This window comes from Ascaphus truei, chromosome 3, assembly GCF_040206685.1.
Source record: "Ascaphus truei isolate aAscTru1 chromosome 3, aAscTru1.hap1, whole genome shotgun sequence".
Lineage (NCBI taxonomy): Eukaryota > Metazoa > Chordata > Amphibia > Anura > Ascaphidae > Ascaphus > Ascaphus truei.
The window spans coordinates 30,936,811-30,964,582 of record NC_134485.1 but is presented as its reverse complement, the minus strand read 5'-3'; the positions used below and the strand labels follow the sequence as shown (position 1 = coordinate 30,964,582).

The 27,772-nt window shown below is 42.5% G+C and overlaps 1 protein-coding gene across 6 annotated transcripts in view; it reads right to left on the bottom strand.

Annotated features, from left to right (window-relative positions):
- GRIK1 (glutamate ionotropic receptor kainate type subunit 1) overlaps positions 1-27,772 on the bottom strand; it is a 376,065-nt gene that overhangs the window by 77,489 nt on the left and 270,804 nt on the right. For 4 of the 6 annotated variants that reach the window (XM_075593906.1, XM_075593911.1, XM_075593907.1 and 1 more), the window contains 2 exons: positions 18,995-19,102; positions 3,983-4,027 (listed from right to left, as the gene is read on the bottom strand). In XM_075593906.1, the coding sequence (XP_075450021.1) occupies positions 3,983-4,027; positions 18,995-19,102 (153 nt within the window). The remainder of the gene's footprint in view (positions 1-3,982; positions 4,028-18,994; positions 19,103-27,772) is intronic. The other 2 variants (XM_075593909.1, XM_075593910.1) reach the window with 1 other exon arrangement.

The window sequence follows — 27,772 nt, the reverse complement described above, 5'->3', positions numbered from 1 at the left end:
ATCTCAAAAGAAGACCCACCTATTGTGATGGAAGACTGTACCCTGGAATATCAAGTCAAAAACATTCTGGACGAATTAGGCACAAGAGGTTGAAATATCTAGTCAACTGGAAAAAATTACGGTCCGGAAAGTCATTAGCGGGAGCCAACCTCTGAAGTGCATGCGTCAAGGTTGGTCCATTGATTTCATGCCCGGCAACTTACTATCCCTTGGCCCCGCCTTTGGGCATGCAGTCCTTCAGGAGGGGATGGTGGCATTTCCTGACTCCATCTCTGTTTCAGTCCTTGCCAGGTTTCCCCAGCTGTTTGTGTTACTCTGGAGTAGTCTCTTGAACCCGCTCCAATTTTCCAGGCTTTGACACTGGTTGCACTGCAGGATCACTTCCTGTTTAGCATGATAAAATCCCAGCTCCTTTTATCCTGCTTGCTGCTGCAACAGATTATCCTCTGTTGTGTTGTTGCCTGGCTCTTATGTTCATTGCTGGACTTATCCCCACCCATTTGGACATATCTTTCTCTACTGATCTCCTGTGCCTGTCTGACCTCCCATTTTCCTACTGCTTTCCTGGAGCTGTGCCTGTCTCATGACCTCTGCTCTTCTGGACCCTTCCTTGCTCCTAGACCCCTATTTCCATGTACCATTCTCTGCAAATTCCGTCGTGGCCCCTGGATTTAGCTTCCTCCCTTATTGTGTGTTATCAGAGGGGGTGGGAGTTGCTCTCGGCTAGTTCTGGTGGGCGTCCATCAACTCCCTTGTGCTCTGCTTATCGGTATTGTCACACATTTACAGAGAGTTACTTTGTAGTCAGATTTGCCTGCATGTTGCACACTGCATTTAGTAACTGTTTCAGCATAATGGAATGACCACTCATGATCGTGAGAGGCAACGACTAAGACTGGGATTTACTAAGCCACGATATTCGATATAGCACCCTGATCCAGCGGTACCTGCCATTCCACCCCCATCCGCAGCGATAATCCTATGGCCCCACAACCACATCACAGACCGTTAGGATAGCGACTATCCTATGATCTGTAGGTCATGCAAGCCATGGTCAGGGAACCAGGAAATGTATTTAAAGAGTAGTGGATCAGGAAGAAGAATCAACAGGGCAGACACATATCAGGGATCATGAATAGGAAGCATACCAAAAGAAGGTCAGCAGAAATTGTGAGGAATCACAGGCTGTTGTAACCAGCTAATCTGGAAATATAATAGTACAATCAATCACTATGAATAGCAAGAAGTTAATCAGCTATAACTGGGAGTATCCAGGGCAAGTCTGTAAAAGTAAAGCAACGGGTGAATAGCTACAGTTGCTTGACATCTCAGTGGAATTGTGTGTAAAACTTGCAAGTGCCTGAATTGCAATAATATGACTACTGAGTTAAATGTAATTTCAGTAACCTGAGAGTACAGATGTGGCCTGTATTATATGCTAGGAAAAAAACAATATTTACCATGGCTGTGCAGCATTTTCCCATTTGAGGTTTTTATTTATTTACTGTACCATGAAAGTTACATAAATTATGTAAATATTGGCACGCTGTCTCGAACTACTGCAAAGTCCTCACGCACCTTTTCCATAATAGGGTTAGTTCAAACTAGTGTCAAAATAAAGTAAATACCTAAACTACGAAGATGAGGCAGTCCATATTTCTCAATACACCGCACGTTACGGTTAAGCCTTTATGCTCATTATATTTAGTGCACAGACGTTTGGCAGTGGTATGAATCTAAGTAAAGAGTATACGGAGTACAGTACTTATTAACACATGAAAATAACATGAATAGTGATGTAGTGTTTCAAGCTTAGAAAACTAAAGAAAAATAGAGATTTCAAGCCTTGTCAATTAACACTGGAAATATCTGTTAGAGTATTCTGTCCAAAAGTGGGAGAGGGCAGTTATGTTCAGCATTTAGGGCACATAATTTCCAAGGTATTATTCATCACAAATTTCCACTCTACTGATTGAGATGGATCACCATTGGATCATTTCTCGTTGCATTCTTAATGTATGCGTACTGTCTATAACAGGAGTGGCCAACTCCAGTCCTCAAGGGCCTCCAACAGGTCAGATTTTAAGGATATCCCTGCTTCAGCACAGGTGGCTCTGTCAATGACTGAGACACTGACTGAGCCACCTGTATTGAAGCAGGGATATCCTTAATATCTGACCTATAAGTAGCCCTTGAGGACTAGAGTTGGCCACCCTGGTCTATAGCTTATTTTCTGTGAGATCTATTATAGATTTTTGGAATTTCACATATTTTGATTAAAATGAGTAGGATTTCTATGGATTGTTGTTGGGGATAAATCAACTGAATGATGACTGTGTCTGGTAATATTCACCCATCATTAACCACAACAATCAAAGCACATGCAGATATAGCCATCATTATTGCAACTGCTGGCACACACCGCCATGTGCAAAAGCGCGGAAGCCCCAATCCCTCCTTGCATCCGCCTGATTCCAAAAAATGTCCGCTTGTTCCACTGGTGTATATTGCATGCCCCCGCTGCAGTGCACCAGCGTTTGCAATAACATTGGCTACATCTGGAAGACAATATTAAACAGGTATATAATTTTACACAAACAACGTTCAATGAACAAGATCTAAGGAAATGAAGGCCCATGTTTACTAAGTGCTTGTATACCGTAAGACACGTTCCAGCCAATTCATTTGAATGGAAGGCAAGGTACTGTATTTTGTAGCTCTGGAAGGTGTCTTATGGAATAGCAAAGTCTAGTGAACTGTTTAAGGGCCTATCTTTCTCATTGACACTCACAAAAATATAGGGTTTTACAACAATATGAACGTCATCATCATAATTCTCATTTGTCTCATTGCAGTTTAATGACAAGTTTATGACACTTTCAAGCAGACTTCTCCACACTGAACCTTTTTTTAAATCCCATAGTATTAGTATTTTCTATCTGCAAATAGGAGTTCTTTAACTGTATAGAGAATGCTTGAAGAATAAGTTATACAGCGTTGGTAATTTTGCACCTGTACTCTGTTACTTGCAAAATGCATTGTACAAGTGGGTGAGAATGGCCTAGAAAATGTTCATGGCATTTTTTAGTAGACCGCAGACTGCTAACAAAGTGGTACAATTCCAAAGTGCGGAGAAACAGCTTCAGGTGAGGAGTATCCTGCTTGTACAGCCAGCACAACATAGACAAACAATGTCTTCAAAGTGCAGGTCTCCTCTAAGCCAGAGATACAAAGGAGAGCTCTACTCACAAGTTCACAGTGAAGTTCTCCATTTAATATGACAGCCAAGAACAGTGGAAAGAACGTTTCAGATCCCATATGGAATCTGAAACATTGTCTTCTCACTGTTCTTGGCTGTCACATTAAATGCAGAACTGCATTATGAACGTGTGAGTAGCGCTCCTTTGTATTTCTATCTTAGAGGAGACCTGCCCTTTGAAGAAATTGTTTTACTAACAAAATAGAACATTCTTTTTAGGTAAAATCCTAATTTGTAACAAGAAGGATTAAAAAAAACAACTCAATAGTTATAGTGTTTTAAGACAGGCCTTGAGGTGTTTATACTGATTAGAGCCAATGGAGCATAAGAGGATCTAATGAACATGAACACATAATTGTATTGTGCCCCAGGTAGTTATAGTGAAGTGGAAAATCATGAAAGAGTAATAACTGTAGATATACCCAATACACTTAATGGATTTTCTTAATAATGCTAAGACAATATAACACAGACAAAATACTGTCATCTTCCTAGGCTTACTTTGACTTTGTAAAAAACAAGCTTTTCATTTTTTTCATTACTTTAACCATGTATAAAAAAAACCTCCAGAATATCTGAAACGAAATATTCATTTCACAAGGGAGAATATTCTGAGAATCAATATTGTCTATAAACTGTAATTAATGATTATTTTGACATACAGTATCCCAAAGTTAGGGTTGAAAACACAGCCTGAGGGTTTTCTACACACAATGTACAAACCTTCTTCCAAACTTTATTTAACTGATTAGATGTTTCCCCAGCAGCCTTGAGAAAGTGAACAAAAGACTCAATTAAAGGTGTTGGCAAAATACACTAACATTTGTTTTATACAATTGTTTAATAACATTTTTTTTTATCCCATTGGTGATCATCTATTATTCTTGTGCTGCAGTGTATCCTGCCACCTTTACTGAACTCTCATGCATACGGGCTGATAATTAAAGGTCCGCTAATTTAGGGCCCATAATGACCTAAACAGGAATAGACATTATGTTCCATGAGTTAACACAGTATCTTCACAGCTAATTATATGCAAAAACAACTTCTGAAATACATGTCACTAGCATAAGCTTAATGTCACGTTATTGTAGCATAACGTTCATGTGTGACGTTCTGCCAGTCTTGGCGTTACTCTTATCCAGACCCATTTTTTGTCTACGCTCTGAATACCGGTCATTCCACCTACTGGGGGCTTCTGTTATTAATTGTGTACTTCCCTGTTAGTCTCCAGATTAAGGCCGCGCTTATAGTGCCGGCGACGCGGACGTCACGCTGCGGTCGCTGGAAAAATCAAATTGAGATGACTTCCAGCGAACACGACCAAGCTGTTGCTCCGTTGCGCCACTCCTACGATAAGCACACTCAACGGTGCCAATATATTTGTTTTGACTCGACATCGCGCAACTGTCGCCGGCACTATAAGCGCGGCCTAAGAAAACAGGAAGAAGGACGTGATTGGTGGTAGTACAGTAGATAAGGGTAGTTTCCTCAGTTTCATTTTTGTGTTTTTCTTTTTTATTATTATTATTATTATTGTTATTATTATTATTGTATACTTTGAGTACTGTATATTATTTTGAGAATTTTGAGGAATCACCTTTAAATCTAAATTTAACATTGATAAATACCGTCAAGTATGCAGCATTGGCAAACTGAAGTAGTCAAACACATTGTATATTGAGTCTGTGTTTAAAGGTACACAGTCACCAAAGACGTCATGAACTAAAACAGTGATATGTTCAATGGGACACACCTTGATGAGTGATGCCTTTTAAACAAAAAACTAAAAAAATCAGAGAAACAATACAAATGTCATTTGATGGAAGGGGCTGAGAGTGTAATTACCAACGTCGTCTGAATCTACTGTATGCCGACGATAACATAATCAGATTAATGCTTGTTCAACGTTATCGTGGAACCAACTAGTAAAACGGGGAGAGTACTGTCTAAGAAAGTGATAAAACAGAAATAAGAAAAATGAAACCCACCCTGTATCTTAGGTTAACATATCTACAGGCATTTTCAGTGCAAACCGGTTTAAAAATAATTAAACTTGTGTCAATTAGTAAGAAGGCATCAATCATCAGGTTTGATGGAGTGGTTTTTAACATTCATCTTAGGGAACCTCAGCCACTCCAGGTTTTGGGATGACAAATGAATGAATAGATGTAAGACGGGACTTTACAAATACATTGAGTTTTGTTTAGCTATCCTCTAAACATGATACAAACCATTTGTTTAATAAATTGCTCCTTTACGGGGCTATTTATTTATTGGGCTGCTTATCAGCTATTTTGCATGTGCATAAATTCCCTTTAAGCTTTCTATTTTACCAACAGTTTAAGTATAAATAGTGTTAATTAGCTGACACCTCTAAACAGCCAATAACAGATTGTTAATTCCACCCTGCTTGTTTAATGCTTTAAAAATGTTTAGCATTTTTTAAAGTATACATTAGAACACTAGGATCAATAATAAACATAGAAATGTCATCAACATTTTAGAAATATTTAATAATACTGTACTGTATTGGTTATATTTTTTTCTTCAGGAATACTATACAGGAATATATATATATATATAAATATATTCGTATGAACAGTTTTGTGCATTTTCCATAATGGAGAAGTAATTAATCATGAAAATCGGGTCAAAGATTTTTCTATGTAAATGTACTCCCGTCTTGTCAAGAAAACACTTTGCCATACATTAATGGTGTAAGGTGGTATGGGTTGATTAAATTGTTGATGACATTCAATAAAAATTTAGAGGCAGAGTAACATGGGTAATTTTACCATCTAAAATAGAATTTACAACAGGCAGATCTAAGGAAAATATAAAGTCTCAAGGTAAGCTGACCTGCCAAAAACTCCATGGTAAACATTTGGTTATTTAATACCTATTTGAAAGGTGGATGATACTGTATTGTGGCAAAGCACAGCTGTAGATCACAAGTAACTTGTTGGCAAGAGAAAAATGAGCAGAGCCAGGGGAGATTCAAAAGATTAATTTTAATTAATATATAAACTGTAAAAAAGCTCACCTAGTCTACATATTATGCTGGAGTAACCAATATTGCAGACAAAAAGGTGTTAGCATTTTTTAACCTTTCTTTTTGCTTAAGGAACCCTATAATTGTATTGCAAAATTCTGGGGAACCCCAACCTAATAGCGCATTTGAGATCAGATGCATTGTAAGGAGCCCCAATCCTCTCTAATAGCACCTGAGATCAGATGCATTATAAGTGTAACACCCCTTCACTCCTCCTCAGGGAGATATGCGTGTTACGGGTGTTATGGTGCTAACTGTTAGGCTAACAAGAGGCCCAAGCCTCCGCGCTTGCGGAGCCTGGGGTGGGTGGTGCAGTGCCTCCACCTGTGAGGATCCCTGCGTTGGTGGGATAGCCCATCACGGGAATCGGTATACCTATTTGGTATACTTCCAATAACCACAATCACAACAGAGTATATACAACCTATATACTATGGTCCCACAGTCTCAGCAATACAGTTTACCCAATCACAATAACCATCCCCCAAAGTACTGAGGGTGCCCTGGGCACCTAAAAGCCAATGGTCCATCCAAACAGTCACACCTAGATATATGTGAGGGCAGCACTACCCTCCCGGTGTGGTGTTGGTGCATGTGGTGGTACCTTCCTGGCTACTCGAGTACACCACGGGATTTGTAGACAAGTTGCAAGCGTAGTCCCACGATGAAGGGCCTCCAACATAATCCCCTTCTCGCCTTATGTCCGTTAGCACAGTGTGAGTGATTCCGCCAGGCCTGGGGAATCATGTGCTGCGGTTCCGTCTGCTCCGCTGAGTCGTCTATATACTAAGGGGCAAGTCCCTTACTACGGCCGGCCCTACAATACATCCACTACCCTGTAGGGGAAACTACCTGGGGCCTAAGGGGAACGGCTCTGGCCTAGTCCAGGGGGGCTGGCTAGCTCCCCAGACACTACCTCTCCCTTCGCCAGCTCATCAGTACTGACCACGCCGTCTCCAGTTTGCAGAGGAAATCCTGAACGACACGACCTCCCCTTCCTGCAGTGCCAACCTCAAGATGGCTGCTGCCTTCCACACAATCCATATGTATGTGGCTGTGCCAACCACAACATGACCAACACAGCTTACCCAACTCTCCCACGTGATGGGGCCACTGTACGGGAGGAGGCAAGGGAGGGAACCCTGCTACATTCTCCCCCTGGCAAAGACCTCATTGTCCCTGCATGAGAAAATATATTCACACAGTGCTCATAACACAACACATATAATGGAAAATATACAGTTGCATGAACAATATAACTCAACTTTTATACAGCATAACTTAAATGGCATGATATACTTCCATCAAAACAGACATAATAGACACAAATCTGTCCCTAGACGTCTGCTGATTCTCATAGTGGGGTTGCCCTATTGAATCATATGACATTCTATCTGGTGGTCGCATTGTTCTCTGACTTCTTAATTCAGGAGCTGGTACGTTTGTTAATCTTGAAAGCTCCTCTTCATTTTCATGGTCAGAGAGGTTTCCAGCGGCTTGATGCCCTGGCCCTCTCATAGAGCAAATGTCATTGTTATTGTCATTGTCACCCTTTGGGGTGAATGCTGGGCTTTCAGGCTTTAGAACTTGAGTGGCAGTACCAGATGCAGTAGGCAAGAGATCACTAGGCCCAGCGATAGGTTCATCTTCAATTACCTCCTACACAGTGGGAGAAGAATCTGATTGAACAGGCTCACTAACTTGAGGAATGGTCAATAGATGGTTGTAAGGATCGGTGTTAGGTCCCGTCCCCATGATGACAAGGGCAACGCACTGCAGACCAGGGGGGCAACCTTAAATGGGCTCTCTCTCCATCAGTCAGCCAGTTTGTGTTTCCCTGGCACTCCCAGATTTCACAGAAGGACCTTGTCTCCAGGACGAAGCTCCCGATAACGTACCTTGCAGTCATATCTTCGTTTGTTATTATGATTCAGCTTAGCAGTGGTCCCTTCTGCTAGCTGATATGCTCTTTGCAGGTTGATTTTCAGTCATTTTACATATTGTTAGTGTGCCCCATTGGGCACTCCATCAGTGGAGATAGCCAGATAGTGTCAACCGGTAGCCTGGCTTCTCTGCCGAACATCATAAAATATGGTGAGAATCCAGTGGACTCATGACGGGTGCAAAGATAGGCATGTACCAGATGCTCCACATGCTTGCTCCAGCTCACCTTCTCAAAGTCTTTCAAAGTGCACAGCATGTCCAGCAGGGTTTGATTGAACCGTTCAGGCAAGGCATCACCCTCCGGGTGGTAGGGGTTTGTGTGGGATTTCTCAACGTTAAGCAACTTCAGTAGCTCCTTTATAAGCCTACTATCAAAGTCACGACCCTGGTCCGAGTGCATGCGGTTCGGTACTCCATAATGAACAAAATATTTCTCCCACAATACCTTAGCAACCATGAGAGCCTTTTGGTCTTTAGTGGGGAAGGCTTGAGCATAGCGAGTATAGTGGTCGGTGATTAATAGCACATTCCCGATGCCCCTGGAGTCTTGTTCTATGTACAGGAAATCCATACATACGAGGTCCATAGGACCAGAACTCTTGAGATGGTACATTGGAGCTGCACATATAAGCAGTGTTTTCCTCTGAATGCACCTCAAACATCTCCGAAAAAGACGTTCCATATCTTCTCTCATTTTTGGCCAGTAGAAACTATCCCTCATGAGTCCGACAGTTTTGTCTACGCCCAAGTGTCCATGGTCATCATGTAATGATCTCAACGCCATGTACTGCAGCTTTCTTGGAAGGACTAGCTGCCGCCTATCCGGATGATTATGGTAAGGACCACTCTGTCTAGTAACCCTTTGTCCAACTGGAATTTGTCCCATTCATTCATGAGAGGGCCCACTGTGTGTCCCAGAGCACATTTAATTAACGTAGAGTTCTTCTTCTGTACTGCCTGCCTTAGGGGACCGAGGAAAAGAAGGGATCCAGCGCTCCACGGATTTCTGAATAAGAAAATGTATTAGTGCCACACAACGTATCGACCTTATGGTCTTTATCAAGTGACTAGGCACTTGATAAAGACCATAAGGTTGATACGTTGTGTGGCACTAATAAATTTTCTTATTCAGAAATACGTGGAGCGCTGGATCCCTTCTCTTCCTCAGTGTACTTTGGATTTTATGGCAGGTACTTCCTTGAACCAGCAGCACCGGTAAATTGTATGCATTTTTTCTATTTGTGGAGTGCAGCCTTAACCCCTCTTACAGTGCCTTAGGGGACCGCACACGGAATAAGCCATCTGTGTTTCAATTATATTCTTCCATCTTATATTGGGTCCATTTGCCCTTAATAGTGCCTCTGTGTAGCAATTCGCAGCTGGGAGCGCATTGGACTAACATCCCAGAGAGTCCGCCACTCGCAACTCAGAGAAGGCCAATTTCCATCCAAAATGGCAGCTGTTGAACACATGGCACAGATCCCGGGACCCGGAATTTCCTCCCATTCACCATCTTCAGACCTGGGCCCCAACCCCAGCCTTCGGAACAGAGCGTCGGCCCCAATATTCTTAGTCCCCGGCTTATGCTTCAGGGTGAAGATGTAATTGGACAGGTCAGCCAACCACCTGTGACCGGTGGCATCCAATTTGGCTGATGTCAAAATGTATGTCAGTGGGTTATTGTCCGTCCTTACTTTGAAGGGTACCCCATAGAGATAGTCCTGGAGCCTATCCACAATGGCCCACTTCAATGTCAGAAATACTAAATTGTGAACCGGATAGTTCTTTTCACTCAGAGTCAAGCTGCGACTTACATAGGTGACAGGCCGCAGCCCAGTAGGATATTTCTGATGCAACACCGCTCCCAGTCCATCATAGCTGGCGTCCAAATGCAGCACATACGGCTGGTCTTTGTCGGTATACAGTATGCCAGGACAGGAGCATCAGTGAGGTTCTTTAATTTCGCGAAAGCCTCCTTGCAGGCGGGAGTCCATTTAGCACCGAAAGGGTTCTTGGGGTTGACGGATTTCTAGCGAGGGTCCCCGTGACAGGTTTTCAACAGACTGTTCAAAGCTTTGGAGATTAAAGTGTACCCGTCGACGAACATCCAGTAATAGCCACAGAAAGGAGCAGAGTTCTATCACATTTTCAGGGCGAGGCCAGTTTACTACTGTTTCCACCTTGGTAGTATCCATTGCCACCACTTCAGCGGATACGATATGGCCCCATAAGCGCTATGTACATTAATGGTGCTAAATAAATAAAGACATACATACATACACAGGTGGCCGATGATCGGCAGAACTTGCATTTATCAAGGGACAGCTTCAGGCCTTCCTGCTTCAATCGGTCTAGGACCTTCAAGAGGCACTCTTTGTGTTCTTCCAGTGTCCGTTCAAACACTTTGATGTCATCCAAGTAGAGGCCCAAGCCTCCACGCTTGCAGAGTGTGGGGTGGCTGGTGCAGCACTTCCATCCATGAGGATCCCTGCGTTGGCTGGATAGCCCCTCACGGGAACCGGTATACCTACACTGGCAACACACTTTATTCGAGCTCGGCTAGTCCAACGAATTCGGGTATACCCGGGTGTATTGAAGTTTGTGACTGTTTTCTGCCCGAGTGCATTGAGTTATTTTCCAGGCAGGGATTGAAGCATTTTATTCCCGCTGGCTGCAATACTGCACAGTATATATATATATATACTGCATTACAATTCATGAATTTATGCCATCTGGTAGACACGCGAAGCATTGCAGCCTATTAAATCCTAATCATTATCATTTAACAGATCAGCCGCCCATCAGCCAGGCATGAACCCAGGCTGGGAAGGCAAATGCAACGGGGCTTGTCAGAGGTGAGGAGCGGCGCATTCCAGGTATCTGCCAGGTACATACTGGGTATTTGCTCGAATAAAGTGTGTCGCAGCAGTATTTGGTAGCCCTCCAATAACCACAATCACAACAGAGTTTATACAACCTATTTACTATGGTCCCACAGTCTTAGCAATACAGTATACACAATCACAAAAACCATCCCCCAAAGTACTGAAGGTGCCCTGGGCACCTAAAACCCAATGGTCCGTCAAAAGAGTCCCATTTAGATATATGTGAGGGTAGCGCTACCCTCCCGGTGTGATGTTGGTTCACGTGGTGGAACCTTCCTGGCTACTTAAGTACAGCAGGGGATTTGTAGACAGGCGGCAAGTGTGGTCTCACGATGCAGGTCCTCCAACACATCCCCTTCTTGCCTTATGTCCAGTAGCACAGCATAAGTGATTCCGCCAGGCCTGAGGTATCCTCCGCTGTGGTTCCGTCTGCTCCGCTGAGTCGTCTGTATACTAGGGGGCAAGTCCCTTACTACGGCTGGCCCTACAATACGTCCCCTACCATGTAGGGGAAACTACCTGGGGCCTACGGGGAATGGTTAGGGCTAGTCTAGGGGGATGACTAGCTCCCCGGACACTACGTCTCCCTTTGCCGGCTCCGTCAGCACTGACCACGCCACCTCCAGTCCGTGGAGGAAATCCTGAACGACACGACCTCCCCTTCCCGCATCACCAACCTCAAGATGGCCGCTGCCTTACACACAGTCCATATGGCCAACCACAACATGGCCGACACAGCTTACCAAACCCTCCCACGCAACGGGACCTCTGTCAGGGAAGAGGCATGTACCCTGCTACATAAAGAACCCCAACCCTCTCTAATAGCACGTCTCAGATCAGATGCATTGTAAATTATTCTTTATTTGGTACAATTAACTAATTGCCTGAAAATTGCAGGGAACCGTTTAGGGATGTCTGGGGAATCCAGGAATTCTTATGAACCCCTGTTAATAGAACATTTTATTTAAGTAGCACTGCCACCTACAAGGTGCCTACATTTGCAGCACTCTTTGAGATCATCTGAACCACTTGTCCTAGACTGGTGGTCACTTTAACCTCACTATTAATGCAAACCTTGCAGGTAAGGAACGAGTCTTTATTGATATGTGTGTTTTACTCATAGTGTAGATGTGCAGAGGGTCTCCGGAGCTGAATCGCATTGGTTTCAGGTCCGGGGACCCCCTGCTTCCCGAGATACAGACCCCTTTATGAGGTGCCGGTATCCCTCTGCATTTAAGGGTCCCGATCACGTGACCGCAGAATGTAAACAAAGCAGAGGGATACCGGCACCCCATAAAGGGGTCTGTATCTTGGGAAGCAGGGGGTCCCCGGACCTAAAACAAAAGCGCTTCAGCTCCGGAGACCCTCTGAACATCTACACTATGAGTAAAACACACATATCAATAAAGACTCATTCCTTACCTTACAGGGTATATGCTATGGTAGCGAAGCAGCATTAATATTTATTTAATAATACTGTACAGTGAGCAGGGGGTCCCCCGAGCTGAACCGGATCACTTTGTGGACCAGGGACCCCCTGCTTCCCGAGTTAGAGGCCCCGGTATGTGTGATCGGATGGGCAGTGTCGCCGCCATGTTTATAGCGTCCCATACGCTACGTGCCCGCAATAAACATGGCGTCCACACTGTAACCGATGCCCCAAACCGGGGCCTGTAACTCGGGAAGCAGGGGGTCTCTGAGCCATAAATAAATGCGGTTCAGCTCAGGGGGCCCCCTGCTCCCGCACAATATTGTTAAAATACATTAATGCTGCTTCAGTACCATAGCGGATAGCCGCTAAGGCAATGAAGGGGTTAACGCATAATAGCATGTTTATTGGGGACAAATGCCCCCAATAAACATAGCAGCAATACACAACATACAATACAGTAATGGGCAACATTACTATTATCCACAAATGAATAATAGTGCAGTTGTCCATTTAAAATACATACAGAACAATAAAGACATTAAATACATAGAGCACTCACCCATGTGAGGCTGCCACGATGAAGGCCATCCTCATCTTCATCCTGCCCATGCCCCATCCGCTTCTGCAAAACAGACACAAGAATAAAAACATCCAATTTAATGTCCCCTAACCCCGTAATCACCATAGCGGTTATTAACCGCTACAGTCATTAAAGGGTTAACCCACCATCACGCACATACCCTCCCCCACTAACCCCCCCACCCCCTGAGGCCTAACTACCCTCACCCACTACCCACAAGGGAGTCCTACCACATACCCTTGGGGCCAATACCCCCTCCCCCCAACACATACAGTACAATAACGTAACAAATAACTATTATCCACATAGGGATAATACATTATTTGGCCATTATTAAACACATTAAATACCGTAGTAAAATAAAGAAAATTCTACTAAACTCATCAATAAGAAGGCTCCGTCGCCAGCATCATCCTTGGGGTCCGTTGCCAAAATAATAAATAGCCAATACATATCAATGACATTAACATACCAATGAACCCCTTAATCACCTTATCGGGTAGTAACCTCAAAGGTAATTAAGGGGTGAAGCCATCCTGCAATGGCAACACCACTTATGCATAACATCCTCAATGAATTAAAAACCAATTTCCTAAACAAATCTCATTTAATCATTCAATCAGAAGCCACAAATGCCACTTAAAACATTGCATTTACAGTGTATACATGTAGCATAACATGTAAGCTACATGTACACGCTGCAAATCAATGTTAACAATACAATAATCCAACTAAAATAGCCTGACATCACAAGAAGTATATTATGTAATCCAATAAAGTCACCATCAATGAATTAACAGACATGAATTACATCCCTAAACAATTAAAATACCATCCATACCAATTACACAATTAACTATAGCTATCGTTACAGAGAACAAGTTCAAAACATACAAAAAAGGACACCAAAAATTACAATATACTAAAGCAAGCCTCTCCATAACCTACAGTACAGCATAGAAGCCCAAAAATTACATCTCTCTAATAATAAAATACATTTAACACACATCTATGCATAGCAGCATAGCCACAATCATTTACAATACAGTAAATCAAGCTTTTACAACACTATCATTTCTTACCCTGTATGTATATACAGTATCTCTTTAGACATTCATACATACATACATACATACATACATACATACATACATACATACAGTGGCAAGAAATGATATGCATAAAAAAATTAACACATGAAAAAGCAAAAAAAACCACAGTTACATTAAATACATTTCTTTATTTAACTTACCATTACTTGACCCACTCACCGACTCCCGTTGATCAGCTTACTCACGAACCAATCCACGAACAAGAACCCATAAAATAATAAACCATAAAATAATAAACATTAAAATAATAAAACACGACAATCCAGGGGTCTTCTAGTTGTAATCCATCTTCATCTGTATTCTTCTACCTTCTTCCGGGGTCTTCTTCCCGTCTGCGGCCACACCCTGGTCTTCTTTCTTCAGTAGGAGGTCCTTCCTCCTCGGCGTCTGGCTTCAAAATGAGATGACATAGGCTTTTAAAGGCCTATGATGTCACATTTTCGTCATATGGTTCCCACGGCCCTGATTGGGCCGTGAAAACCATGTGTTTTGGCCGATAAAAAAAAATGATGACGTCACTTAAAGGCAATGAAAGCACAGCCAATCAGAATGGCTTTGCTTCAATTGCCTTTAGGATGACGTCATTAATAGAAACATGGCCGGCCTCACATGGTACGGCAGCCAATCAGAGCGTGGGAACTCAATCCCAACTCTGATTGGCTCTAGTAGACCATGTGACAGAGGCTTGGGGAAGAACGGATATGACGTCATTGAAAGCCTGTCACATGGTACTTGAACCAATCAGAGTAGGGATAGACTTCCCACGCTCTGATTGGCTACCGTACCATGTGAGGGTGGCCATGTTTGTTTTCATGACGTCATCTTAAAGGCAATTGAAGCAAAGCCATTCTGATTGGCTGTGCTTTCTTTGCCTTTAAGTGATGTCATCATTTTTTTTACATCGGCCAAAACACATGGTTTTCACGGCCCAATCAGGGCCGTGGGAACCATATGACGAAAATGTGACGTCATAGGCCTTTAAAAGCCTATGTCGTCTCATTTTGAAGCCAGACGCCGAGGAGGAAGGACCTCCTACTGAAGAAATAAGACCAGGGCGTGGCCTCAGACGGGAAGAAGACCCCGGAAGAAGGTAGAAGAATACAGATGAAGATGGATTACAACTAGAAGACCCCTGGATTGTCGTGTTTTATTATTTTAATGTTTATTATTTTATGGTTTATTATTTTATGGGTTCCTGTTCGTGGATTGGTTCGTGAGTAAGCTGATCAACGGGAGTCGGTGGGGTCAAGTAATGATAAGTTAAATAAAGAAATGTATTTAATGTAACTGTGTTTTTTTTTGCTTTTTCATGTGTTTATTTTTTTTATGCATATCATTTCTTGCCACTGTATGTACAGTATGTATGTATGTCTAGAGAGATATATACATACAGGATAAAAATTGATACTGTTGTAAAAGCTTGATTTACTGTATTGTAAATGATTGTGGCTATGCTGCTATGCATAGATGTGTGTTAAATGTATTTTATTATTAGAGAGATGTAATTTTTGGGCTTCTATGCTGTACTGTAGGTTATGGAGAGGCTTGCTTTAGTATATTGTAATTTTTGGTGTCCTTTTTTGTATGTTGTGAACTTGTTCTCTGTAACGATAGCTATAGTTAATTGTGTAATTGGTATGGATGGTATTTTAATTGTTTAGGGATGTAATTCATGTCTGTTAATTCATTGATGGTGACTTTATTGGATTACATAATATACTTCTTGTGATGTCAGGCTATTTTAGTTGGATTATTGTATTGTTAACATTGATTTGCAGCGTGTATATGTAGTTTACATGTTATGCTACATGTATACACTGTAAATGCAATGTTTTAAGTGGCATTTGTGGCTTCTGATTGAATGATTAAATGAGATTTGTTTAGGAAATTGGTTTTTAATTCATTGAGGATGTTATGCATAAGTGGTGTTGCCATTGCAGGATGGCTTAACCCCTTAATTACCTTTGAGGTTAGTACCCGATAAGGTGATTAAGGGGTTCATTGGTATGTGAATGGCATTGATATATATTTGCTATTTAATACTTTGGCAACGGACCCCAAGGATGATGCTGGCGACGGGGCCTTCTTATTGATGAGGTTAGTAGAATTTTCTTTATTTTACTACGGTATTTAATGTGTTTAATAATGGCCAAATAATGTATTATCCCTATGTGGATAATAGTTATTTGGCACATTATTGTACTGTATGTGTTGGGGGGATGGGGGTATTGGCCCCAAGGGTATGTGGTAGGACTCCCTTGTGGGTAGTGGGTGAGGGTGGTTATGCCTCAGGGGGTTGGGGGGGGTAGTGGGGGAGGGTATGTGGGTGATGGTGGGTTAACCCCTTAATGACTGTAGCGGTTTATAACCGCTATGGTGATTAAGGGGTTAGGGGACATTACATTGGATGTTTTTATTCTTGTGTCTGTTTTGCAGAAGCGTATGGGGCATGGGCAGGATGAAGATGAGGATGGCCTTCATCGTGGCAGCCGCACATGGGTGAGTGCTATATGTATTTAATGTCTTTATTGTTCTGTATGTATTTTAAATGGACAACTGCACTATTATCCATTTGTGGATAATAGTCATTGTGCCCATTACTGTTTTGTATGTTAGGGGGGTATATGTGTTGTAGGGGTCATATATATATATTTATATATAGAGAGCATACAGCTATATTTGCATATATATATATATATATATATATATATATATATATATATATATATATATATATATATATTTAGTTAGTGTGGGGCTGTTGTGTGTATTTTTTTTTACAACGGTTGTTGTTTAGGGCTTGCGGGTGGGTAGCGGGAGGCCTTAACCCCTTCATGACCGTAGCGGTATTAACCGCTATGGTCGTGAAGGGGTTAAGTTCACCCGCAACCCCCCGCAAGCCCTAAACAAACAACAAGGGCCAAATACCCCCTTCACCCACCCCCGCTACCCACAATAAAGCTGGTACGGCTGTTTAACCCCTTCATTACCTTAGCAGTTAACCGCTAAGGTAATGAAGTGGGCTTTAAATGCATTTTTCCTGCCTCGGATGCATGCCGGGGGGGTCCGGTGCTGATATTAATGGTATCGGCTCCGGAGACCCCCGGCATGAATCCCAGCCAGGAAAAAGGCCTGAATTTTTTCTAAGTGCCGATCCGCCACTCATCCGCAGCCTCTCATTAGCAACTTGCCATCTTTTTCTTGCGTGGCTGATCCGCCTGCAAAATCCATTCTAGAGTGGCGAATAGCTCCGCTTAGCTACTCGCCTCTACTAGAATACAGCGTGGCGGAAAAAGTTGGATTTTTAGGCGGAAAGTGCCTTCTCGCCCCGCCACCGGCGGAAAAAAAAAAAAAACCGCCAGCCAAACTGGCGTTTTTTTTGAATCTCGCCACTTTCTCGCCCGTTACTGAATACGGTAGGCTTTTTAGGCGGGAAAGTGGCGAGAATTGCCTTTCCGCTGCTTACTGCATAGAGCCCTTAGTAGTAAAGCCAAAGACAGATAGCATTAAAGCTGTCACTTGCCACATACAGACTAAAATGTAGCAATAGTTCATTTTAAACAGTCCAAGGAGCTGCACTTCCCACATTGTTTTTATTTTTATCTAATTTTTTTCCAGTTATTTGATAAAACACATTAAAAACTATATATTGTATTTACACTATGGTAAATTATTAGCATTTGAACCAGAGAACAAACAATGCACTGAGTCAAGGGTGAGTGTATGAAGGATGATAAAGCCCTAACACATATTCCTATTTCAGTTCAGTCCATTTGCTACTGTACAGTAGCACCACCTTTGTGGAGGATGTACAGTACATGTATTAAGGAACTGGGGGTTCCCACAGGAAAACAGGGAAGAAGGGGGGAGCAGGGGGTCAGCAGGCTCAAAAAGGGTTCTTGTCTTTCAAACCAGCAGTGGTTTGAAAGACAAGAACCCTTTATGAGCCTGTACTTACACATGGCCGTGTAAGTATTATATTATTATTCATTCTTAACCCCCCACCCCCACTGCTGGATTTGAAGCTTCACCTCGTTTATGTTATTGAGGGTGTGAGCATTTGTAGGTTCCCATTAGGAGTCTTATGAAGTTTTACTGCCGACCCCTGCTCCCCCCTTCTTCCCTGTTTTCTCTGTCTTTTGAGGGATCTAGGAAAGATCCCATAGGGGGTCTGAGAAGGTGGTCCTAACAACGTTTACTACTGCGGATTCACTAAGGAGAAAAGAAGATTACCCACCAATCCCATTTATAGTTAGCGCCTGAGGTTTGTTTTGCTTTTGGTTCCCACAGGAAGGCAGTTACTTCTCTAATAGTTCCCATGGATATCACTGCAGCTTCAGAATACAATGCTATGTTAGGTCAAGCAACACTATTCTCAATCACTACATCATCCTCAATGTTATACCATTATTAACCATCACATGGCTAGAGGGGTCTACAGTACATTTCTGGCAGCAAAGAAGTCAAGAGGACCAGTCTCTATTATCCAATACTGCAATTCATTGTACTGCCTTGGCACTCTGCAGGTTTCCTTGCTGGAAAAAAAGGAACAGACACTAGAGAGAAAAAAATACAACAATATAAACAGAGCAGAGTTTTTAAGGACATGGATACAATATTATTTACAAATCCTCGAGGCTCGTAAGATCTACCTTTAAATGCAAATCTAAAGGTTGGAATGCAGGGTCTAATTATTGAATAGAACATTAGAGTTCAATATTGGTTACCTTTTCCATTCCGTCCTCCTTGAGACTAATAATATCCAAATCAAAATCTCTTCTCAAGCCATCCGTTTTATTGAAGGTGATCCGACCTGTCAAACCGTCCCATCGTGCCTAAAAACAAGAAGAGAAATACATATTTAATTTAAAGATGAGCACTATTTCCATGAAATACATAAAATATTGCATTCATTTTATTTTTTTAAGCCTTCAGGCACTTTGGCAACACATATTGGGTGTAAATCCTTAATGTGGAAGAAACACTGCCGAGATCTAATATTCTTGAATTGCTTCATCGAAAAAAGCTGCTATACGCTTTTATGCCTCCGCAGAAAAGACATTTTGACATGTGGGTTTTTATTCACTTCAAAAATACTTGCGACTGCAGGGCAGAAACATTTTCATTTTTCATGTCACTACTTTCTTCACTCTTGGGTGATTTGTAAGAAATGTGTGTTCCCTGAAAAGTACACAGCAGGTAAATCAGCAAAAATGTATGTTAATTTAGGGCAGAGTAAATGAACCCTTCAGTATTAGGTGATAGCTTTTTTTTTTTTAATTTGGACTAAATTGATATTTTGAGTTCTACTCTCACTTTCAATTTAGGAGATTTGTTTTTAAACTTTAACGTCTCAACACTTAGAGATAAAGTCCCAATAAGCAATAAACGCACGAGTGCTCCCAGAGAGGGGGAGGGAGTGATATCAGATTTTCTTCCCCTCGAAATCACATAACAGCAGTGATGCTCAACTTCAGTCCTCAAGATCCCACATCAGGTGAGGTTTTAAGGATATCCCAGCTTCAGCACAGGCAGCTTAATCAGTGGCTCAGTCATTGACAGAGCCACCTGTGCTGAAGCAGGGATATCCTTAAAATCTCACCTGTTGGTGGCCCTTGAGGACTGGAGTTGGCCACTCCTGCTATAGACTGTACTCACACATTACGAATGCAACCAGAAATTATCCAATAGTGATCCATCTCAATCAGTAGAGTGGAAATGTGTGATGAATAATACCTTGGAAGTTACGTGCCCTAAATGCTGTACATAACTGTCCTCTCCCACTTCTGGTCAGAATACACTAACAGATGTTTCCAGTGTTAATTGACAAGGCTTGAAATCTCTATTTTTCTTTTGTTTTCTAAGCTTGGCACACTACATAACTATTCATGTTATGACAACCCAATGTTACATTCCTGTTCTAGCCTATTGTATGAAAGCAACAGTTCACACTGCTCGGTTTTCTTTTTTGGGAAGGGGGGTGGGTATTATATTGCCTGAACCAGAGTGGGGCCTTCAGACTCAATCTGTGATGATGCCCCAACCTCCTCCCTGGTTCCCGAGATGCAGTCCTAGCAATTTTTTCCACCCAGCAAGTGCTGTATTCTTGCCCGGCGGACACAGTATGGCCCCTTAGGTCAGCTTTCTGTTAGCAACAAATAAAAACCTGCAACAATATCACAAACTTGTGACTTTCTATTGGTGACCCCATGGTAATATTTGTAGTCTTTTTGCGTGTCAAGCATGGTACAGTACAAAAAAAGTACAAATATCTCAGGAACCCGGGCGCTCCTGGTGGTCGGAAGACAGCGGATCAGCTCAGGGGAACCCCCTGGTTCAAGTACAGTTAAAATGCCTGTTACTCAGTCATATCTGTATATGATCAAGATGAAAAACTGAAACAAAATGAAGTCTGTGATATACAGTATATCACATAATACATGCTTAGAAAGCAAACTGTGGTTCTGGATTAAATTAGTGGATGGGCTTTGTCCTTTTCAATGAATGCTTGTGTGCATGTGCAATAACCCTCCTTTAACTCTCTCTAGCCATATTGCTAACAGAGGGGTGAAACTATAGTCTGTGCAGCCTGTGCAAGGGCCTTAAAGGGCCTGTTGCCCAGGCCTCAATCTTCTGATCTTTTAATTATTTCTGGTGGTCCTCATGGTGCAGTGCTAGCACTGCCGCTAAGAACTGGCTTGGTGGCTGACAAGTACAACTGGCAGGGGAAAAAATGCACCACATGATCCATAGCACTGTAGAGGTGTCTGGAGGAGACAGGATGCCCAGAAAACGGTTGACATGAGGATTAACTCTTTCCTGGTTCTGCCCCATGGCTAGCATTATAACAAGGAGCTAGAGGTACAAGTGCACGGTTGGCAAATTACTGCTAGCTATTGTACTGATTTGTATTCCTTATTTTTGTATCTCACTATATCTATACTAATATATCTAATAGACAACATTTGGATTGTTCTTTGGGAAATCATGTTACATCACAATGCTCCAAAACCTGAGCCCAGAATCCAGTTTTAGAAGATCATGCAGGGCACATATTAATTTAATGTAATATTCTATTGGTGTTCAGTAACTATTGGCATGTAATGGTAATACAAAAGAATAATGAAGGAGATGTCATTTGAAATAATGTGCTTTGTGTTGTTTCATTCACTATGTCATTTGAAATAGAACACAGCAATGTGATGAGCTACAGTATCAATTTGTAAGAAAGAAGACCACTCTCGTGCTTCCAGAATGTATGATGTCGGCGTGTTCTCCATGCTGCTTCCGTGTTGGAGCACTCCAAAAGCTCCCACAGACACCTCACATCACAGATCTCCAAAGATAGAAGAAAGAAATACACAGAGCCCACCGGAGATCAGTAAAGAAAAGTATATTATAAATTCAATACAAAGTATATGTATTAGTGAGTATATAAATGATCGCCAATGATGGAATCTCCTCAATGTGTTTTTTGAACTTCCGTGCTTCATCAGGGGTTGCATGCAGCATGAAGTGCAAAACAAGGCGAGGTTACGTTGCACAACATCCTGTTGCACCGTACACAAGAACTTGGTGGACGTACATACACCGTGAGAGACCTTGAAGGAAGAGTCGTGAACTCCCTACACACAGAAAGAAACTAGCGTTAGAGGAACTTTGGAGAACACTGATGACTTGCTCTCAGAGATTCCATCTTTGGCGATAGTTTATATACTCACTAATGAGCTCCACATTGTAAGTGTGCATCTACTTTTTATTGAATTTATAATATACTTTTTTTTACTGATCTCAGATGCACTCTGTGTATTTCCTTCTTAGAATATCAATCCATTTGAAATTACGACTAATCTGGTTACATCATTTTTCGCAGCCAAGATACTTTTTATAGTCATTGGTCAATTTTACAGTTTATATAAAATGTGTTATCACTGTGAAAAGATGATTGCTCCAGCTAATATATCTATATATTGATAATTACATCTGAGTCTTTATTGACAGTAATTATCATACAATTCAATTAAAGCATGCTAATTAAAGCATAATACAGTATCCTAATTAAAATAACTTTTGTCTGCTCATCACTATAAGTCTCCACAAATAAGGATACAGTACTTCTATAATCTAATACAATGGATTTTCTCTGCAAAAATGCCAGTCTAATAATGACGGGTTTGTTATTACACACAATATATTTAATTATTTCCGGCTACAATTAAACCCAGAAGGGAATATTCTAAAACCCCAGGTGTTCTAAGAGAAATTGCGGTTGTCTTTATAAAGTCCTATCTCACCAGCCATTTGTCTGTCACTACTGAAGCCCCGGGGGGGGGGGGGGAAGATAAATAAAGAGGATGGAGAGAGAGTAGGGTGAGTGGTGGGAAGCAGGGGTAGTGAGAGAGAAAAGGGGCGAAGAAAGAAGGATGGGAGAGAGAAGAGGAATAGAGAGAGAGAAACGGGGTTAGATAAAGAGAAGAGAGAGAGAGGAGGTAGAATGAGCGGGGGAAAAGAAAGAGAAGGGATGAGAGAGAATGTGATAGTGAGAAGGAAAGTTGGATGAGTGGGAGGGGAGGGAAGAAGGACAGATGAGAGAGAAAGGGGGACAGAGGGAGGGAGAAAAAAGGGAGGATGGGAGAGAAAAGAGCGATGGAGAACAGAGAAGATAGAGATGAGAGAGATAGCAAAAAGGGAAAGGAGGGAAGAGGGTGAGAGAGAGGGGATGAGAGACAGAGGGGAGCGTGATATTTCTTTTAAAGTCCAAATAGCAGAAGGACAAAGGCAATTTACTACACACTCCAGAGAAGTTTTAACTGAGAACGTAGCTGAGAATGTAATATACAGTAGAGAAGTGCTTTAAATATGAACTTACCTGTTGGATTTAAGAAAATGAAAGCACTAAATAAAATAAGTGCAGCGCGCACCTAAAATGTAATGCCACAGATGTGGCAACAGTCCACCTACAGAGTCCAGGAGAAAATTGAAGAAATGCAGACGCACCGCCATCCGGTCCAAATAGACAAAAGAGGGTGACTCAATGTTTAAAAAAAATGATGCTGGTTTCTTGTGTGGCGAGGTCCCCCTTGGTCTCCTTTGTCCCCTTACCTCCTGGGCGGCAACGGAGGTTGGGGAGAGCGAGGGGAAGGTGGCGTTTGCGTCCAGCGAGTGCCAGGAGGCACGGAGAGGCGGCACAGTCCTCCGGGAGACGACAAGTTACCGGAGGCTCCCAGCAGTCCCCTTTGCAGGGCACCGCTATCTTGCACGTGATCGCGCATGCGCAAGACTGGCGCATGCGCAGAATGAAGTGCGGCGGCCATTACTTGTAGATCCGCAGGGGAACTACAACCCCCAGCATCACCAGGGGCGCTGCAGTCAGGTGGCACACAGCAAGGCTGGAGTCCCCCATAGGCCCCAGCTAGGCCTCGACTCCCCCTTTGAGCTTGTGGCTGCACCAGGGTGGATGGGTGCGCATGGGCACCTCAGTACTTTGGGGGGATATCCCATCAGGGTATGGACGCTGTGTTGGTGGGCACTGTGGGGTTACGACCGTGGGTGGCCTATGTGGTGTGGGTGTTACATTGTTATTCCTTTTTCATATGCATGCAGTAAACTGTTATCTATATCAGTGTGTGTATTATTGTGTTGAGTCCTGTGACAGGGTTATCCAACATAGTAGGATCCCGCACAGGTGGAGGCACTGCCACCAGACGGATCAGGTACACCCCAGGCTACCAGCTGTGGAGGTTCATGCCTCCTGTGAGCCAGAGGTAGCGTACCACGCACACTCAGTAGCCAAAATATCTCCCATAGGGTGGGGGAAAGTGCGCTACAATTGGAACAGGTCAGGCAGAGGTAAAAACGACCTACATGTTTCGTTTCGCGCTACGCGCTTGTTCACGGTCTGATTTGACCAAACCTCTTTTAGAGGCATCTCAGACAGGTTTGCAACCCTGGCTTTCACCACTAGCTCTTAGCACAGGGGTGCAAAGTTTATGCGCTGCGCCCCCCTGCCTGCCAGCCCCAGCGCTCGCCCCCCCCTTTCAAGTGATGTCACATGACCCGACAGCGTCATTGGATGCGCGTTACTATGGCGACGCATCACGTCACATGACCCTGCAGCATAAGACAGCAGAATATCGGTAAGTTGAGGTTGCAGAGGCCTCGCGCGGTCCCCCGGCATTTAATTTAAATGCCTCAGGGAAGAGAGTGGGGCCTCTGCAACTGCCACGCCCAACCACAAAAACCCCACACCCCCAGTTTGAGCACCCCTGTTTTAGCAACAATGCTTCCACTACAGTGAGGGATTCCGGGCAATGACATGCAGATGAGCCCTCACATTGTGTCACTTTTTGCTTCTTGTCCATTTCAACATGGACCCCTAAAAGCGTGTGCTTGCTGTATTAGACACCTTTTTTCAGCACAACATGGGTTAAAGTTCATGTACGGTGTATATACATATGTATGCTTTGTAGCAATATATGAAAGCTAGGGGGTTGTGAGTAGGTGGAATTAACTTTTGCTCTTGCATATAAAATCACACAACAGAAACCCCACCGACAGTGGTAGTATATACTAGGTGATCATACCAAACTATGGATTTGGAATGATATAAAGAAACCACATTTTATAGACATATACTGAATAATTCCTCATGCATCGCTTTCTTTTTTTTCCTTCTAATCCTAAAACACATAAAAATACCAGTTCAAGCTGCCTTTCACACAGCATTTTTACAACATTCAAACACATTCTTCTGTTAGAAGTTGCAACCATCTGTACAGCAGTAAAAGTACAAGACTGCATTTACATTTTTAGACTCCGACACCTGAACTTGCCAATCCAAGCCTTAGTGTGATGCTGCTGGCTAAATGTTGCTCAGATTGCTGAGGTGTGATGATTACAAAAATACAAACTCGCTTGCCTCAACTTTACACCCTAAAATTGCATTTTTATGTTGTATTCAACGGCATATATTATAATTATATTACATTGCATCCTGAATTAGCAGCACCATCTCCTTTATGGTATTACAGGTTTTAAAACACGTCCCTTCATTAAACATTGAACTCTGTAATCTACAATACATTTTTGTAACTTATTCCCTAGGGCTGTTAAATGACTGTTTTTAACCAGTGAGGTAATTATACTCTTTACATTTTAATATATTAGTTACTCTAGAATCTTCCCAATCTATAGATTTGTAACATAGCCTCCCGGCAGTTACTTCTGTTTCTGGGCCTTTCCTCTGTCAGTCCTGTTAGTGCAGGCAGTGGAAAGGTTAAATCCTTTATTAGGTCTGTGTGTGTGTATTCCAGCCTTAAATAATGTATCAGTATTCAAGGGCAGGCCTGGCAACTCTGAGGATGTCAATCTAAGGGGTGGATATTCTTTGGAACGCCCCCTGATGTGTGTGGGCCAATCTGTATCCGGCTCTGGCTTGCTATGAGTCAGAGTCAGAGACACTCCCCAACGATATTCAAATTGGGACATCCTCCCAAAAATAGTTAGTTCAGTTAGTCAAGAGAGAGAGTTAGAGAGAAAATATCCTATGAGAAACTGTCTCTCCCTTTCCCCCATGCTGGGTGGGAAGGGATATCATGCTGTTTAGGCAGAGGAGAAAGGAAAGATCATGGAAGTCTGTTTCTCTGTACTGGAGCTGCCTATGAATAAATATAGAAAAGACCTGCTTTGTGTGAGTTCCTGTCTCTGGTATGAAGGAGTGTCAGTGGGGGTCCATCCCCTGAAGATCTACAGGGGATCCTCGCTGGCTGGAGGCACTGTGCACCATCCAAGGATATCAAGGTAATCTGTCCCTCCTGTTCCCTGTCCTGGCTCTCCCCACACCACCGCAGAGCCCTCAGCCCTCCTGTTGCCAGCAGGTCACAGCACCAAGACCAAATGAAAGAAGCCAAGGAGGAGTGTACCCCCTATCTCACTTAGGGTGGGGGTATGATAAAAGGGTTACAGATTTATTCAAAGTTACATTGACTTTGTACTGTACTTATGGTGTTTCATTGCACTATTCATGTAGTAAAGATGCCCCTGTAGTAAACCAGAGTAAGCAGTCTGATGAGGGTCGCCAGCTAATTATTAGGATCCCCTAACTAAACATTAGGAATGCAGCATATCCTGTACATTCGTACAGTTAACAACTGACATCAGTGGTCCCATTTATAATTTGTGAACATCAATCTCGGCACTAACATGTATTGTGAACAGATTGACATCACGCTGATGGATTTCCAGTTTTCACCAGCTTTTATAAGGCTTTATTCACCAAAGGACAACAATTGGTATATACTGCACACTAAATTTTCCTGCTTCCTGACTATTCAATGTAGTTAGAAGTGATGAACTCACATGCATCAACTTCCATTAACCATGTATTACAGTTGCAGCGGGCGTTATTGCACCTGCTGTCGTGTGTGCCAGCGGGGGACATAACACGTTAGCCCCGCCACCTTTTCACTCACGGCTAATCCATTTAGAATTGCGGCTTCTGCCGCATTGTGTGTGTCCCACTGCAATGCCCCAGTGGGAGCAATAACAGCTGCTAAATCTGTATCTCACTTCTCGTTCTATTTCCTATTCTGTGATATAATCACAAGTCCAATAATGTTGCTGTTAGGGATAGCACCAAAATAACTTATTAGCAGATGTAGAGCATGTTTATGGCTACATCTGATTCCACACCTTTTTAATTTGGGGGGTATTTCACTTTGCTGCAAGAACAGGATCTACTATGGTTATTTCCCCTCATACAGAGGTAAAGGGAAGGGTTCACAGTGTACAGTAGTGTGGGACCTGCATTTTTGGTTATACCTTGACGTTTGGTATGTAGGCTTACGACGCTTTGGCCAAAGGGTTAAACTAAATAACCAAGTAATTATTATTTTTATTGAAGTATTTAAACTTTATACTTATTACCATATATGTTTTGTCAATTGGATGTAGCATTGGGCACCCCTGTTTTTTATTGTATACATTTGCCACGCCCAGTAGCACTCTTTTTTGACATAAATATATATTCATGATGTGGTGGTGTAGGAGTTTGAGCTAGCTGGGAATGTGTGTACATCTGATTTAAGTAATAATTCCCAAGGACAGGGCATTACTTGGCAATAATTGCCCCGGCTCAGAAATACAGAAGGTACAATCAAAGTGAATGTAAATCTGCAGCTAAATGCTTCCTTCAGTGGCTGCTCCCGGCTCTTCCATTAAGCATTTTTAATTTTCCAGGCAAAACAAAAAGGCGGCGAATTAAAAAAATGCTTTTCAGACGAAGGAGAAAATAAAACTGGGCAAAGCTGTGGTCATCTGCCTGGGGCATGCGGTTTTCAGGAGAACCTTTCTCTGGTAGAAGTAGGGTTGGAGGATCTGTTCTGTTATGGGGGTGAAGTACATTTTCAGTCTTTTGCCATTAATACCCAGAATTTAGATCACTCAGAAAGCTAGTTTTCTGGCTGTTCTATAATTGTTGCCTATAATAGTAACCACGCTATTCCCAT